Source organism: Apodemus sylvaticus, chromosome 15 (genome assembly GCF_947179515.1).
Source record: "Apodemus sylvaticus chromosome 15, mApoSyl1.1, whole genome shotgun sequence".
NCBI classification, from domain to species: Eukaryota; Metazoa; Chordata; class Mammalia; order Rodentia; family Muridae; genus Apodemus; species Apodemus sylvaticus.
In genome coordinates, this window is record NC_067486.1 from 38,610,553 (window position 1) to 38,628,213 (window position 17,661).

At 36.2% G+C, this 17,661-nt stretch overlaps 1 protein-coding gene across 1 annotated transcript in view; it reads left to right on the forward strand.

Moving 5' to 3' along the window:
• Positions 1–589: 589 nt before the first annotated feature.
• Epha6 (EPH receptor A6) overlaps positions 590–17,661 on the forward strand; it is a 993,878-nt gene continuing 976,806 nt past the window's right edge. Inside the window, exon 1 of the mRNA XM_052158907.1 lies at positions 590–971. Coding sequence (XP_052014867.1) covers positions 590–971 — 382 coding nt within the window. The remainder of the gene's footprint in view (positions 972–17,661) is intronic.

The window sequence follows — 17,661 nt, forward strand, 5'->3', positions numbered from 1 at the left end:
CAACCCTCACTCTTTGCGAGAGCAGCACTGGAAAGGTGGTGTGCAGAGCTGACAGCACATCCTTACATGGGGGAGGGGGAACGCAAGTGCTTGGGGCACTAAGGTAGCTTCAGTGATACCCAATAAACCGCTGCTACGGCCGGGGAGGGGCGGGGGGCGGCGCAGATGCCACCGAGTCGGTGGTCACGACGCGACCCTCAGCCCAGATCACTCAGTCAAGAGGCTGAGTGCTCAGTCCGCCCTTCCCTGGGACCACTTGAGATCCCGCCGAGCCTCATTCGCTGGGTTTCCCAGACACCAGACACAGGAAAGTTCTGGATGCCCTGGCTACCCTTGCAATCTGCTGTGCCTCCTCTGTTCTGGGCTCTGTAAGTGCCCACTTGGATCCAGAGAGGCACTTGGGTCCCTAGAACTGCACCTTCACTACCCGCCCGGACGTCCCTACCCACCCCCCCCCCAGTACCCGCCTAGAGGCACCCTCCCCCGTCCACCCTCCCCTCCCCCCAAACTACAGCCTGAGCTCGCTCTTGCGCGCGCGCTCTCCTGGGCCCAAGTGAATAGTCCTCGCTCGAGCGGGACACAGTGGTGGATGCAATTCCCCTCGCCTCCAGCCGCCAGGAGCTCCCCGGCGGCGCAGGCAGCATTGTCCCCTCAAGCAGCTGCTCCAGCACCTGGGCAGCCTGGACCCTCGTGCCCTGCTCACGGGGCCTCGCGCGGGGGGCGCCCCGGGACTTCCCCTGCGGACCGGGTGGAGGAGGAAGAGGAGGAGGAAGAAGAAGAGAGCTTGGTTCGGGACCCCCAGGATACTAGGAACACCTGGCTGCGCTGCTGCCACTTCTTTTTAAGGAGGAGAAGAGAGCCAGCCAGAGCCATGGGGGGCTGCGAAGTCCGGGAATTTCTTTTGCAATTTGGTTTCTTCTTGCCCCTGCTAACGGCTTGGACCGGTGACTGCAGTCACATCTCCAACCAAGGTAAGGGACAAACAGAAGAAGGGTTGGAGGAGGGTGCCCCGAGTACACTTGTCCACCACTGCAGGTAACTTTGTCCCTGGGTCAGCGCCTTTGGACTTGCCACACTCTGAGTTCTAGGGAGCCTTGATTAAACCACCTGGGACAGCGGGCCCTGGGGCTTTGATTCCTTCTGTCTCTTGAATTCTTTCCGAAGCTCATATATCCTCAGCACTTGGGTTCCTTCCTGGCAGTTGCCTGATTGCTCCTACTTGCGCAGTCTTCATCCGAGGTCAAGCTTCATGGCACAGACCTAACTGCTTCTTGGGGATCTTTCACTAAATGGCAACGTGTGGAGTCTCCTCCACAGCAGATTAATAGAAAGGTCATGACTTTCGCTGGACTCTATACACCTGTATCCAACGATCAGCCTGTTTTCCTCCAGCAACTATGGGTCGACCTTACCTTACCTATATTGGTTTCTGAACTCTAACATTTACTTCCTCAAATTATCCATAGAACAGATGCTCACATATCTGTGCTAGTGTTTCTCTCTCCTGAAAGAACTGGGCAAACAGGCGTTAAATCTGAAATTCCAAGTAATGAATATCCGAGTCATAAAGTCTAGTTGCTTTCCGATTTTTAGAGGACTTTATCAGTGGGTAGTGGAAAAGGGAAGGCAAATATTGTGTGAGGGGGAAAAAAAGAATGAGAATCATGTAAAATATTTGAATAGTTTATTTTCTTCCACGCAATCTTCCATGAGATGTATCTTTTCAGATCCCTGCTATCGATGTTTAAAGATATAGAAACACATCACCTGCACGGTCTAAATTGATTTTATTCTAGGTATCAAACAGCCGTAAAAGTTTTCCAGCAGGTACCTGGATGCATGCTCTCACTGATACAGCAGGGTCATCAATATGTCACCTGTTAGCAGAGACTCTCTAGACAGACTTCAAATGTAATACAGTTTTGATCAACTACATTTTCCATTAAATATCTAAGATATGCATGTAATGGTCTAGAGAACAGTTTTTGAAAGTACAAATAGAGGTCAGATTATAGTGTGCTTTGTGTGTGGCAGGTAGGAGAAGTCAAGCCCAACAACGGAGGCTTACTTCTGTTGTACTTGCAAATGGCCATATTATTTTATCTAGAAAGGAAAGAATTATTCATAAATGGCATTCAGATGTTCCTGTTTATAAGCAATACTATTGATATGTTTTACTTATTATTTTTTTACTAAAAATGCAATCACAAATATTTATGTTTTGAAAAACACATTGTTATTCCTGTGAGTTTGACATGTCACATACTCGACAGTAATAAATCCATACTCATCCACAGAGGTTTATCTTCAGACTGTACCCCTCATTTGGATTATTGGTATTAATTACCCAGAAGTAGTTTAGTTTACTCCTGTGAAAATACAAAGACTTTTAAAAATAACCCGAAATTATTTATTTCTTGCCCTTCTATTTGGAAGGAAAGCATTTTTTTGAATGAGGACACCAGATATATTTTAATACTAAAACTATCAACTATCAGAATTAAAAATGTGTGTAGTTTGAGATTCAAGTTTACTACAACGTTTGAAGTGATTCTAGTCTGGATTTTCCTTAATAGCTAATGCCTGTAGTACTTCTGTAAGGCAGCATCAATCCTAGGCCTGGCTGGATTCAGACAAATAAAACACATATGAACATCCCCAAAACTAAAGCACCATTCTTCTGAAGCAGGCCATGTTGAACTATACCATGACAGATCTTTATATCCAGCTATCGAGTTGCTTAACCTCTTAGAGTAATTTTTTTTACTTTCTTCTTTGTCTTAATGAATTTTAATTTTTAAACGTGGAATAAATAGGAACCATCTGAAACTCATTGCTTGTTCAAATTAGCTTAACTTAGTGCTTGGGAATATTTCCCAGCTATCCCATCAACTAAAACTGGCTATTAGAGATCATCAAATAAAACTTTTAATTTCAATTTGTAGTAATATACTAAAAATACAAGTATAAATTTACTAGTACTCAAAAATAAAGTTGGATAAAATTGGGTTTGTTCTTCAATGCAAAGGTACAAAATATCACACTTTTATCAGCAATAAATGGCTATTGTAATATTGTAGTGATTAGAGATTTTGCCTGGCAAACTTAAGAGAATATTCAAATATTAAAATAATCATATAAATGTGTAATAAATTATCAGCCTTCTATATTATACTCTTCTGAGTACTTTTGAGTAAGTTTCTTAACCTGTGATTTCATAAAGAGATAGCAAATTGAAAATTAATGTTTGTCTATTTAAATGTAGAATGTTACAGAATTATATGAACAGCACAAAATAATACAAGTAAAATTTGCATTTCATTGTAATAAATGTCAGCTACATGATTAATATTTAGTTTTTAGCAAATACTTTTCACATTGCTCATAATTTTACAACTATATTAGTTTGGAAGCCTACTATTTTATAAAGAACAAGTTTTCATTCTTCTATAACCTTCCTTCTTGATTAAGGGCATTCAGGAAATGAAATGTCATTGCTGTGTGCCTATTTTTACCAAATGAATATATATAAAATCCTTCACGGATGAATAGATTGGATTTATCCTCTGACCTCCTACCCCATCTTCTATACTAAGTCAGAGTCAGACAATGATGCTGAGGAGAAGTGAACTACCTACCTCTTCAGATCAACCTAAGGGAAACTTCCCTACAGAGAAGGCTTCCTGCCTTTAAACTGACTGTAGAGCTCTGTGCTGTAAAGACAAAATAAATCAGATTGAATCTTTCTTTCTATTACCCATTGCTCTTTGAATCAATATGAAAGTAATGGTCCTTCCCATACCACTTCATCTGATTAGGCAGAAGCATGATTTGTATTGGGCTGTCTCCCACATGCCACTGTATTCTCTCGTATACAAAAATCACAGTATTTTCAAGGTATCGGCGATTTTTATTTAAAATTTACAATTTAATCTCTGAAAATATATAACCTTGAATCTCCTTACTAGTGAATATAAAACCAAGGTTGCTTCATGTGTAAGTCAAGCAAGTATATCAATTATAGTAGCTACTGGCCATTTGGGGTCTATTTATTCAAAGATAACTCTCCTTTATAGTCTGAATGAGCTGATCAATCTCTTGGGGGTACTCATATTTATAAAAATAATCAATTGCACACAAAATAATTTATTAAATCAACTTGTTTGGCTACATGAAACAGTGAATTTACCTTTTTATCCATAATGTGTGATATGAGTAGTGTCCCGACAATCCTGGACAAACCCAAGAATCAGGTACCTCTGGCACTAGTCGATTTTGTTAATTTGTCAAGTCGTATGAGATGATGGTAGTCAATCTGAAGTTGTATGCAAATATAAGTAAACATGTTAAAACAGAAAATATCTACCTGAAAATCAATGGTCTAAAATTAGTTGCCCTGAAGTAAGGTCCATTCATAAATTGTTAAACAAAAGAAATTAGTTACTATAAAAGTTAGTTGAATTAGGGTGATTAGATAATTTACAAATATGTGAGGGATTCTCCAAGATAATAAAAATGATTTTCACAGACAAACTATAGATAAGTTTAAAGACGTCTGTGATGATTGTCACAATCTCTCTTGGAATATATAACTATATGTATGTAACCTAGAGTTTGACATTGTTATAAGTAGGATATCCAATCTGTTGAGTTATTAAGCATAACAACCAATATAGAAAGATAAAGTATTATGTGATTTTTAGAGATTCCAGAGTGATTGTCTGATTGTTTGCTCTGGATTAGAAATAAACTATATCAGAAAACTTATTACACAAAAATAGTCACTACTGCACTAAAGTTATATCCTCTAAGCTGCAAGTAACATAAATAAAGAGTATTACAAACTGATATAGCATATTGTCTAATTATTTTATGTTAATATTCTAAAAGGGAAATTATTTTAAGTATGCTAAATAAGATGATGTGTAAGATGTTTGAGTCAAAAAAAATCACAGAACAAATTTTGTATGTGTCTACAAAATAATTCTCTGCTGCACAGTCTCTAGTAGTTATCTACAAATTTGTTCTGTCTTCCACAACCTCAACAGCCACCCCATCTCCTGGACTCACATAAGTATTTTCACTACATATATTCATTTGTTACAAATAATAAAAGATTCTACTTACAATTCAACATCACAACATTCATAGAAGCATTCTTCACTTGACTTATCATTTCTTGGCAGTCTAAACATTGTAGGCATCACTATGCATAGCTAAATAGTGAAAATAATGTTATTCATGTACTTAAATAATATATAAAATTGACTACATATCTACAAAAATCAAATAAACTTAGTGTATATATATATAAATTATTTTTTTAAATATCAAAAATGTATCACTATTATCACTGCTATGTCTTGAGCATTGTTTTTAGAATGTAAAGTTTAGTGGTTGAAGAGAGGACTCAGGGTTGGACAGTGTATGCTTAAGAATGGGAGTAATTTGTAACTTAATATCCATAGTTCTTATGCTTCTGTCTACCTGGGTTACATATACTTACATACATGTACACATTCATACACATACATATAATAAAAAGTAATAAACTAAATAAAAAACTTAACGTATTATAAAAGAGAATAAATTACTATATATAAAACAAAAGTAAAGCAAAATCTAAAAAAATATTTTTTAGATGAGGAAGAAAAATTAGAGGTGAGTGGGCATAGTCTGTTCCTTCTATACAGCCTAGGAAAATAATAATTAAAAAGAAACTCAGAAGAGGATGGATCCCCGGGTGGGGCAATGCCCTGATGACCCTCCCTTCCATCTCTGCCCTAATTTTTGTCCCTGTCCCTGTTCTTTCTTTGGACGGGATTATTTTTGGATTAAAAATTTTGTGATGGGTGGGTGGTTCCATCCGTTGGCACGGGGCTGTGCCTATCTACTGAAGGTGGTCTCTACAGGATCTATCTCCTCTTCTCTGTGCGAGAGGTCGGATGTGGGATGGGGGTGGGGGGCTTGTAGAGGCATAACCAGGAAATGGGATATCATTTGAGATGTAAAAAAAATGGAAAGATTAATACAAAATTTTAAAAAATGTTTCTAACTGAAAAAATAAACAAATAAAAAGAGTAATTAAAGAAAAAAAACTCAGAACAAATTGGAGAAAGCAACAGAATAAAGGGTCATGGGACAATTGTGGCCCATTCAATGAGAGTTTTGAAAAGGGCCTGTGTGGAGGTGGCATTTAAGCCTCGTTCTCAGGGAAGAGAAACAGATAACTTGCTCAGAGTAAGGAGTAAATTAATGCTAGAGGGAAATGATTTGATTGGTTTTTTAAATTACTTTTATGCTTTTACATTGCCCCCCTTCCTGGTCTGCCCTCTGGCTTTTCCTTATCCCATTCCTCCTCCCCCCCTGTCTTCAAAAGGATGTCCCCTCTCCCTGGGCCCTCAAGTTTCTCAAGGGTTAGGTCCTTCTATTCTCACTGAAGCCATAACAGGCAGTCCTCTGCTGAATATTTTACATATATGAAAACTGAGACCACTGCGACTGGAATTTACTGAGCAAAGAAAGGAATTGCAAAAGTGTATCTTGAAAGACAGTAAACGGAATTAATAGATGAAGAAAATGAAACACAGTAAGAACTCAGGATCTAATACTATCTCAGCTCAAATGGATGATAAAGGATCTATAATCAATATCAAGAGCAAAGAGATGTCTTGAGGCTTGCAAGAACCCAAGTAGAAATCTGACTATTCAAGAGCATGGATGGGGTAGCCTGATCTAGAACTGTGGTAGTGGAGACAGACAGTTTTGAAGAATTAGTTAATGGGAAAACATTATTCCCACTGAGAAATAAATGTGCATATTCACCAAACCTATTGTATTTTTTGAGAATCTGAATTATATGCTGTACTATTTCCCATTTAGTGGTCTTGCTATGTGATCAGTCATAATCGATGGATTAAGAGGAATTGAGTGGAACAAAAATACTTAGCTTATTTCCCATTTGTTTTCAGTTCAAATTGACTAATATAAAAGTGTAATCATATGAGACTTAGCAGCACTCCTCCATGGCCTCTGCATCATCTCCTGCCTCCAGATTCCTGCCCTGTTGTGTCCTTGCCCTGATTTCATTCAATGACAAACTGTAAAAGAAATAATCCCTCAAAATGAGTGGGTAGGCTGGTGAGCAAGGAGAAGTGTGATGGGATAGGGGTTTTTCAGAAGGGAAACCAGTAAAGGGGATAACATTTGAAATGAAAATAAAGAAAATATCTAATAAAAATACATAATGATATAGATATGTGTACATTATTAGGGTTGGCAATGAGGTGCCTATACAAGTCTTCTGTGATACTCATTTGATAATAGTATGTAATCTTAGGACCACTTGCTGTTTCAAAAGACTTGTATGTGATGCTGATTCATGCTGTATAGTCAAGTGCAATGCGATATTTTTTTCTTTCACCACAGCTTTCTGCCCACAGTTGTTTTTTGTTTGTTTGTTTTTGTTTTTTTTTCATAGAAGAGATAACTCAAGTTATCTCTTCTGCACAGGACAACACAGTGTTACAAAGTCCAAATATCAGGAAATAAAAAGCAGCAAAGGAGTTGTTTGTAAACATATCAAAATGCACCCATATGTTTTAATGACATTGTTTATTTAAATTAAAATTCCAACTAATTCCATCCATAAAAGAGATGGATAGTTTTCAGATATTTCTGAGTCCCCTCTCAGCGTTGTATGTAGATGAAGCACAATACACATTAAGAAAACTTCTAAGATCTGGAAAATGGAATTTGAAGGTTGGCAATATGTGGGAATGGGGGCAATAGAAGACTATTCAATAAATTTTGTAAAATTTAAAACATCCCTGGGCTATTATCTACCTTCTACTGTGAGTTATCTTCCCAAAAAGACAGTTTTGAATAAAAGTCATTAAGAACACATGATGGTAAAATCTCCCATAAAATTTAAGAACCACCCAAAGAGAATAGAGTGTTACAAAAATGTCTAACTTAAACAATGCTTCTATAAATTTGATGTCTATTTTTATATTCATACTATGAGCCCTTTTCATGTAAGCGTTTGTGAATACTTTTAAATATATTCACATATAGTAAATCCTTATAAAATGTTCAACAAACAATATAGAATACACAATTTTAGTTTTGAAATATAAATACACAATTTTAGTTTTGAAATATAAATTCCAAAAATTCATCATATTTATTCTTCTTCACCATACTTTTAAAATGCCCAGCTACATGCTAGGCAGTAGATTTCTCACTTAATATGTAAAATGCCTGGCCCCAAATCTGGCAGGAAAAATAGTTTTCTCAATATTAAAATCACTATTTAGTAAAGCAGTTTGATTTCATGTTTAGAATATGAATTATATATCATATGACATATAGACACACTGGTTTATTTCAAACCTCATAATAAAAGTCAACACTCTGTACCTTTTCTTGAAAACTAAATTGATTGTTCTTATGTAATTTATGTTAAAGTTAAGTGAGATAATCATTCAATAAAACAACATTTCAAGTATCAGGGAGTCTATATGGTGCTGATACCAGAATGACCACCACCACCAAGCATAGTTTCCTGAAATCCTATTTACAAAGGATGTGATTTGTCCTTAGTTCTTATTTAATTTAAATAGATTTGATGGTGTTTGTATAATATCTTTTTTGTAAAGGAGATTCTGTGATAAAGGGGAATAATCAAATACTACCAGTAGTTCGTAAGCTATATTTCTAAATTCCCTCTTAAGATTTTTCTATTCTTAATTTTATAAATATATAACAGCTTAATGTAATTTTTAAAATACACAAAATTAATTAAAAACTTACAGTGTTTGTGCAAATAAAAGATAAATATATTACCAATTTATAACTTTCTATAGCCTGACATTGAAGTGAGATTTTGTTGAAGGGATATTAAACTGACTTATTCTAATGTGTTCAAAATAAAAGGATATTTATTTAAAACTGTAATTCATCTTGAAAACATAAATTTCCACTTTCAATTAGCATTAGACATGTTTTGTCATTGTTTAGTCTGAGGTACATTATTTTGTTGTGGATGTTTTAGCACTGGAGAAAAAAATTAGGATGAAAGTTCATGCTTTCATCCCATGTGCTGGATTGAAATATGTGAAAAATCCCTTGGCTCCTTCCGGTACATCGCAGAGCGCTTCAGCTCCTGGCATATTTGCTGACTTGCATTCTGTGAATGTACTTGCAAACAATTGTTCTTCCTTATATTTCATTGAAGTATTTCAGGTGTTATTGTCACATTTTATGATCCTTGGAAATATGAGATAATATAGACTTGGAAGATCAGTCTTAGGGATATAAAAAGATTTAATCTGTTGTTCTGCTCTTGAATTTTCTCATGAATGTGATAAAATTACTTTATTTAAATAAGCGTAATTAACTTAATATATCCATATGCTGATAGCAATATGTCAACTATATGTTCTCTAGATTGACTATGCTGTACTATCAACTATGATTTTTGTGATACAGGAACAAATAGCTACACATTATGCTACAGTAATTAGATTATACATCTAGAATAAGAACATTTCCAGTTCATATTTAAAAAATGTACATGTCAGTGATGGGTTTTTTTTGCAGTTTTATGCAGTTATTAAAGCCCATTGTAACCTAGAAAATAAGAAGCCTTGTGTTAGAAATAAGAATATTTCAAATAATAACTCGATGGGAATAAGTAAAATGTACACAAGAATAAATTAAACATATACTTCCAGGTTAAATCACATCAAATTATATTTGATGAAACCGAGGTTTTCTTTTAATGTTACTGAAATACTTAAGTATAACTAAAAACTATGTAAATTAGATATATAATTTAAGACTTTAAGTAAAAAAATGTCTAACGATTGACATGTTGCATAACTGAAATTAATTTATAGACATAATAAAAATGCAAAAAATTCCTTCAGTAAACATATCAAATAAAATAGAGGTGTGCACAATGTTGAACATAGTACTATATTTGTATTTTTTGTTTAATATGTTTGTTTAGCTCTTTTTGTAGCACAGGATGAGCTAGAACTTACTTTGTAGCTCAGGCTCACCTTAGACTCATGGCATTGCTACTAAATTAGCCTCTCAGTACTGACATTACAGTCATATATGACCCGATGTGGCACATGGGACTCTGAAAGTAAGCATGTTGGCTAAGGATCCTCCTTGATGTGATATGTGGAACAAAATACTATGATCTATGGTTCTATTAATGAAAAATAACCTTAGTTATTATGGCAAATCCCTTCTATGGTCTATTTCTTTGAAATTAAAGTGCACTTATGTAGTGGTTGCCTTGTGCAACACAAGTTAAAATAATTAGTCACTACTGAGTTTGAGGACATAAAGCTGAACAAATTGGGAAATCTGATTGCACAAAATCAAACCTGATTGTAGCACATTCTACATGAAAACAAGCCTTATGCAGCAGTCTATCTGTTCTCCAGTAAAATAAAGTCTCTGCTATGTTTGACCATTTTAGAACACCAGCATACTAAAGGAGTTTCACTATTATCTTGACTACTTTTTATGCTACATTTAATGAAGCGTTGTAAAGAGACTTTAATATTTATTTAAGAAGCCCAAACATTTGGTGCTTCATACCAGTATAGCAAATACTGACCATGATTTAAAAAGAAGTAAAATTTAGAATGCTCCAATTTTATTGTGATTTTTATGATGGTACTAGAACTACAAGCACTGAGGGAAGAGTAACTTATTGTCTTATACTATTGCTCTATAATAACTTCATTTTATAGATTCAAAAATTGTGGTTCATTCAGGTTATTGAAATAACAATTTGCTAGTTTGTTTAGTAAAAAAGTACAAGTGTATGAACATTTGTAGCATTCACTAGTTAATGGCCAGAAATGTATTTATGGAGACAACTTTTTCTGGAATTTTCAAGGATCCCTTTAGCTCAAAAGGTAAATTTAAATTTAAGAATTTGAACTAGTGTTTTAAAGTTTTAATAGGCGTATTAAAAGCTAAGTCATACTGTTTCTTTAAAATTGCTACCAATGCATATTGTAACTTTCCATATATTTCTGTAGTGAATGTATGAAATAATTATTTGTTGAAATGAATAGCAACCTTTGAATATTCAATATGCTCAATTTTTGTTACTTAGATACAAACACTACAGTTCTTACATTTTAAGAAACACATGTATATCTTGTAAGATTTCTGTTAGGTTCAAAAATAAGCATGTATTCAAATTTAAAATACATTATTAACAATAAGCTTCTCCATGATGCTGAGACCAAGTGCTACAGAATTCACAAGCCAGTCCCAACTTCAGGGAGATTAAGATTGAGCTAATGCTGGTTAGAGAGATGACTCAGTGGTTTAGGGACCTTTCTGCTCTTGCAGTGGACTGGAGTTTCCTTTCCAGCACTCACTATTGTTACAAATCACCTCCTCCTCTAGTTTCAGGGGATCCAGCACACTCATGCATCCTTTGCAGGACTAGTGATGCATATGGTACACATACACACATGAAGAAAAACACATATACATAAAATCAAATTAAATATTTACTCAATAAGCCTATGTGTCTTAGTCAGGGATTCTATTCCCACACAAACAGCAAGTTGGGAAGGGAAGGGTTTATTCAGCTTATACTTCCACCAAAGGAAGGGCTGGAACTCAGGAAGGTCAGGAAGCAGGAGATGATGCAGGGGCCATGGAGGGATGTTTCTTACTGTCTTGCTTCCCCTGGCTTGTTCAGCTTGCTTTCTTATAGAACCCAAGACTACCAGCCCAAGGATGGCACCACCCACAATGGGCACTCCCCATTATATACTGAGTTATTATAACTGAGAAAATACCACACAACTGGATCTCATGGAGGCACTTCGCCAAATGAAGCTCCTTTCTCTATGAAAATTCCAGCCTGTGTCAAGTCGAGACACACACGATCCAGTACAAATATGTAAGCATCAAATTATAAAACTAAGCATGTATATTTAATGGTGCTGAAGATCTGGACTCTTTTGAAAATAAAAAGTGTTTTTAAAGATCCATAAATTAATATACAAGAGCAGTGAAGATAAGGAGTCATTTTATATGTTGGGAATGACTGTATATTGGGCATAAATTTGTAACTATGTGAATAAAATCAGCCCTCACTCTAAGCCCATTACCATAGAATCAAAGAGGTATCTGTAGCACAAGTGCCCCACAGATAGAGCAAAGGTGATGAGAAGTGATATAATGTAAATTTCAAAAATAAAATGCTCTTAATAAGGACAGGATGTGACTGTGACTCATTGATCCAAACATGCTAACTTCAATAGCTGAAATATGATAATGAAGCTGGAACTTTCATGAGGATCACAACTTTTAAGCAATTTTGAAGTTTCTTGTCATCATTTAAAAATGAAACCTTACTGTACATTTAAAGTGGAGCCATTACCATGTAAATTGTACTATGGCTTAGCATGAGTGTGGAGCTGATTACTGCATGGTAGGATTTGGCTTTTCATTAAACTTTTTTTTCATTTTTTGTATTCGATATATTTTTATTTACATTTCAAATGATTTCCCCTTTTCTGGCCCCCAACACCCAAAAGTCCCATAAGCCCTCTTCCCTCCCCCTGTTCCCCCATCCTCCCCTTCCCACTTCCCCGTTCTGGTTTTGTCCTATACTGCTACACTGAGTCTTTCCAGAACCAGGGGCCACTCCTCTATTCTTCTTGTACCTCATTTGATGTGTGAATTATGTTTTGGGTGTTCCAGTTTCTAGGCTAATATCCACTTATTAGTGAGTGCATACCATGATTGATCTTTTGAGACTGGGTTAACTCATTTAGTATGATGTTCTCCAGCTCCATCCATTTGCCTAAGAATTTCATGAATTCATTGTTTCTAATGGTTGAATAGTACTCCATTGTGTATATATACCACATTTTTTGTATCCATTCCTCCATTGAGGGATACCTGGGTTCTTTACAGCATCTGGCAATTATAAATAGGGCTGCTATGAACATAGTGGAGCACGTATCCTTATTACATGCTGGGGAATCCTCTGGGTATATACCCAGGAGTGGTATAGCAGGATCCTCTGGAAGTGAGGTGCCCAGTTTTCTGAGAAACCACCAGACTGATTTCCAGAGTGGTTGTACCAATTTGCAACCCCACCAGCAGTGGAGGAGTGTTCCTCTTTCTCCACATCCTTGCCAACACCTGCTGTCCCCTGAGTTTTTAATCTTAGCCATTCTGACTGGTGTAAGGTAAAATATTAGGGTTGTTTTGATTTGCATTTCCCTAATGACTAATGATGTTGAGCATCTTTTAAGATGCTTCTCAGCCATCCGAAGTTCTTCTGGTGAAAATTCTTTGTTTAGCTCTGTACCCCATTTTTTAATAGAGTTATTTGGTTTTCTGGGGTTTAACTTCTTGAGTTCTTTGTATATATTGGATATTAGCCCTCTGTCGATGTAGAGTTGGGAAGACCTTTTCCCAATTTGTTGGTTGCCAATTTGTCCTTTTGATGGTGTCCTTTGCCTTACAGATCTGACTTATCATAGCTTTTATATTTAATTCTAGGACTGACTGTAGAATACAAAGCACATTAATTAAATTTTAGCAAATTACATATATAGCCAGCTATTGATTACTTATCTTTACATGACTGCATAATTAGCAATATCTGAATAGTTTCCCATGATATAAAATGTATTAATAACATGTCTCTTTAGCATTGGGAGATGCCTGCATGGAAAAGTGCTTTCTGATCAAGTATGAACATTTTATGTGTAACGTCCCCAGAATCCATGCATAGTCTATGTCTGTGGTACGTGCATCTGTACCTCCAGTGCTAGAAACCAGAGATGAGAAGACCATGAGTCTTGCTTGTCTAAGAGCTCCAGGTTCCATGGGTCTATTGGGGTCAAAAGAGAAAAACATAAGGATGTGAGGAAGGAATGGGAGGAGGGAGGTCTAGATGGAAGGAGGGAGGAAAACTAAGGGAGAAAAGAAAAGAAAAACTAAAGAGCAATAAAGGAAGTTATCTCAATACAAACACATGCAGGACATCTGTATGCACACATGTATACACACATATGCAGAGAGAGAGACAGAGAGAGAAAAAGAAGAAAGAGAGAAAGAAAGAAAAGGAAGGAAGAATAGAAAGGAAGAAAGGAAGAAAGGAAGCAAGGAAGCAAGGAAGAGAATCTGATTTGTATCTTCAAACCAGGGACAGTTGTTTACATATATAAACTAGTTTTTGAGATTGGAGTCAATGTACTGCCAGCCTTGGTTACAGAGTGAGATACTGCCTCAAAAAAAGAAAAGAAAATAACCAATGTTTCTTCAAAATCTTGACACCTGGTTTACTGTCTTATTTTCCTGCTTCATGGTTGCTTCTTCCTTCCTAACTTTATCAAGCCTTTAGTTTTTAGCAGTGCTTTAGAAGGTTGGATTTGCAGGTAGTTTTTAAATATTTTCTTTGAGAAGTTAACTTATTATTTGATAAATTCTGTATTTTGTATTTGAGAAATATGCCTTTTGAATCATGTAGAAGTAAAAATTGCTGCCAGAACTTGGTATTTTTGAGCAGAAGAAATCAATTGCAGATTACCCATGATTAGCTTCTGACATTTAGATTTGTACATTTAGAATGTCAAAAAGCACAGAAAACTCCTAATCTAGCTTTTAAATTAAAGTAATACTCCTTATTTTCTAACATTTTCAATATTTTACTATCTTATCTTCCTTTTTTTCCATAAAAATATTTTTTTCTAAAATAGTAAAATTCATTTTAGATCTTTTCATATACCTGATTGATTTAAATTATTAACTGTAGAACAATATGCATCTTAATAAGGCAGATGGATATGCATGCTGCTATGTTTGTTCATATAACCAGACTTTACTGAATCGAAATTTTCAGAGTTTTGACACTTTAAATTTAAATGCTTATTGTAGTCTCTTATGCACATACCACTATAGACACAGTCCTCCCCCTACAAGGAACCCATCTTTCAAATGTCCCCTAGCCTCAGTTAGAAGTTCTACTCTTGATGAAGCAGAAGAATCCAAGAAACATAAATAGAGCCTGCAAAACCAAAGGACAAACATCCAATTTCCTCCTCTCTGTATTTGACATTGATTGGACTGTTCTCCAACTCTTTTCTTTTTTTCTTTCTGTTTGCCTCATTAGTCCTCAACTGTCTCTTGAAAATATGAAAGTTTTAAAAGCAAAAAAAAAAAAAATAGGTGTAGTTTATAAAATTTGGCTACTCTTTTAATCTCTAATCTCTGTTCTGTAATTGGAATGATTGTGAAATTTCTGATTTTAGGTTCCAATTATTAATACACTTGGTATATGTTTCACATTAATTCTAACAATCTCTTCAGTTGGTTGCTGGTTATTTCATTTTTGTATTATTCTCTGACTGGTAACAGTAATTTAAACCCTGAATATTTCTCCTTTTCAACACTTTTCCTATTAGGTATGCTTCTGAAGATTCATGCACGCATTTTCTCCTAGGTAATAGAAAAGAGAAATGTCCACTTACCAATCTCCAAATAACAGTAGCTTATGTGTGAATGTCAGTTTTTTGTGAGAGGTCAGTGACAGCTAATGGAACTTATTAGGAGGGGTTATATCTTAAAAGTTTAAGAATTGACTCAAATCTACTTATCTAACAGCCCAGGAAGAAGAATAGCTACCTGTTTAATAAATAGAAAGAAGAAAGGTAGACTTTAGCCCAATTGAAATGTTTATTACATAGAATATGGCTGACACAAAAGCAGGCCTATGGGGCTCTCAGCTGTGATAACGTACTGCTCTCAAGACAGTGTTCTGCATATTAAAAAGAGAAAAGGTGACACAACCAATAACAGACTTCACTGTTCCTCACCCAGACCTGCCAACTGGGAGCTCTGGGTGTCGCTGTACTCCTAAAGCTGTCCAGCTCCGAGTAAGCTGTCCTTGAGAGGAAGATGCACCAACATGGTTGAAACGTTTGAAATTTTAAATTGGAGTTTAAGATAACTTTCCACAGAGAAGTGAGTGTCATTTTCTAGACATTGTTACTCAAGAATCTGTATGTTGGGGAGCATTACAGTCCTACAGAGTGATCTGTATTGGTCTCCTACTTAGTTAAGTTTCCAAGGTTTCTGTCTCTCTTGGAGGGGGTGGACCCTTGTCACTGAGCTACACTGCAGTGCATTCTTCTGATGCATAATGTATGTTTCTGGTGTTTAAAGGGTTTTCCTATAATTTTAGTTCATTTTCTCCATATATTATGGCTTTGGGTTAATATATTATACCTCATCTTATGCCCTGATGGTAAGCATTTCTTTTGATGTTACATTCTAGTAACCAATTAAGCAGAATGTTGAAAAATATCCACACAGTTGAATTTATTATTTACCACGTTTATGAATTTGGCTTTTCTTTTAAATGACAAGCAAAAGACAGGAGAAGATTTAGGTTGCAGTCATATTTATAAAATGAAAAGTTTGGAATCAAATTAAATAATCTGAAATGGGAGAATCTTCTGAGAGATGATTTCATTTGTCTGAAGAAATTTCTTGAGTGACATTTTCTACTTCAATAAAAGTGAGCAAATTTTTCTTCATAGGGTAGTTGGAAAATTTTGAGTTGTTGTTTAAAAGATTATGGGCATAGACAAGAGGATAATAACCAAAGACTTGTAACAGGGTGAGTCTGATGGAGACCAGCCAAGGAGACAGTATTAAAAGGATGGTTAGGATTGTTCTCTTTAAGACAGGGATTTTTGGGAAGGGCTTTTGTACTTTAATCCCTTGCCCCTACCACATTGAACTTCAAAACTCAGCATTGCGTTACACTCTGATAGCCCCAATCTCCAAAAAGATCTAGAATATCACAACAACAGCTTAGTGATATCTTTTTAATTTTTTCACACTTATTTTTTATTGGTTATTTTATTTCTTTACATTTCAAATGTTGTCGCCCTTCCTGGTTTCAACCTCACAAACCCCTTATCCCATCCCTCTTCCTTCACACTGGCTTCTATGAGGGAGCTCCTCCACCCACCTACCCACACTAGCATCCCCCTACTTTTGGGGGGGCATCAAGTCTCCATAGGACCAAGGGCCTACCCTCCCATTGATGCCAGAAGAGGAAATCCTCTGCTACACATGCTGCTGGAACCATGAGTCCCTCCATGTGTATTCTTTGGTTCTATATATGTATATATGTAGCTAAAGCCATGGGGTCAGATTAATTGATATTGTAGGTTTTTTCCCATTGAGGTTGCAAATCCCTTCAACTCCTTCCCCTAACTCTTCCACTGGGGTCCTTGTGCTCACTCTAATAGCTGACTACAAGCATCCACTTCTGTATTGGTCAGGCTCTGTCAGAGCCATCCAGAGACTGCCCCACCTATGGATCCAACCCATCTATATACACCAAACTCAGACACTATTGCTGATGCCAAGAAGCACTTGCTGACAGGAGTCTGGTCTAGCTAGTCACTGAAAGACTATGCCTAGTGATATTTTTAAGGACTGGGATTTGTCTTGCTTGGGAACTCAGAACCGATGCTGGGTCAAGAATTTTGGTTTCATCTGGTACAGTGTCCCTAATTCTTCAACAGAAAGTAGCATGCATCTACCTAATGTGACAACAAGGTCCCAGGAAATTTTCAG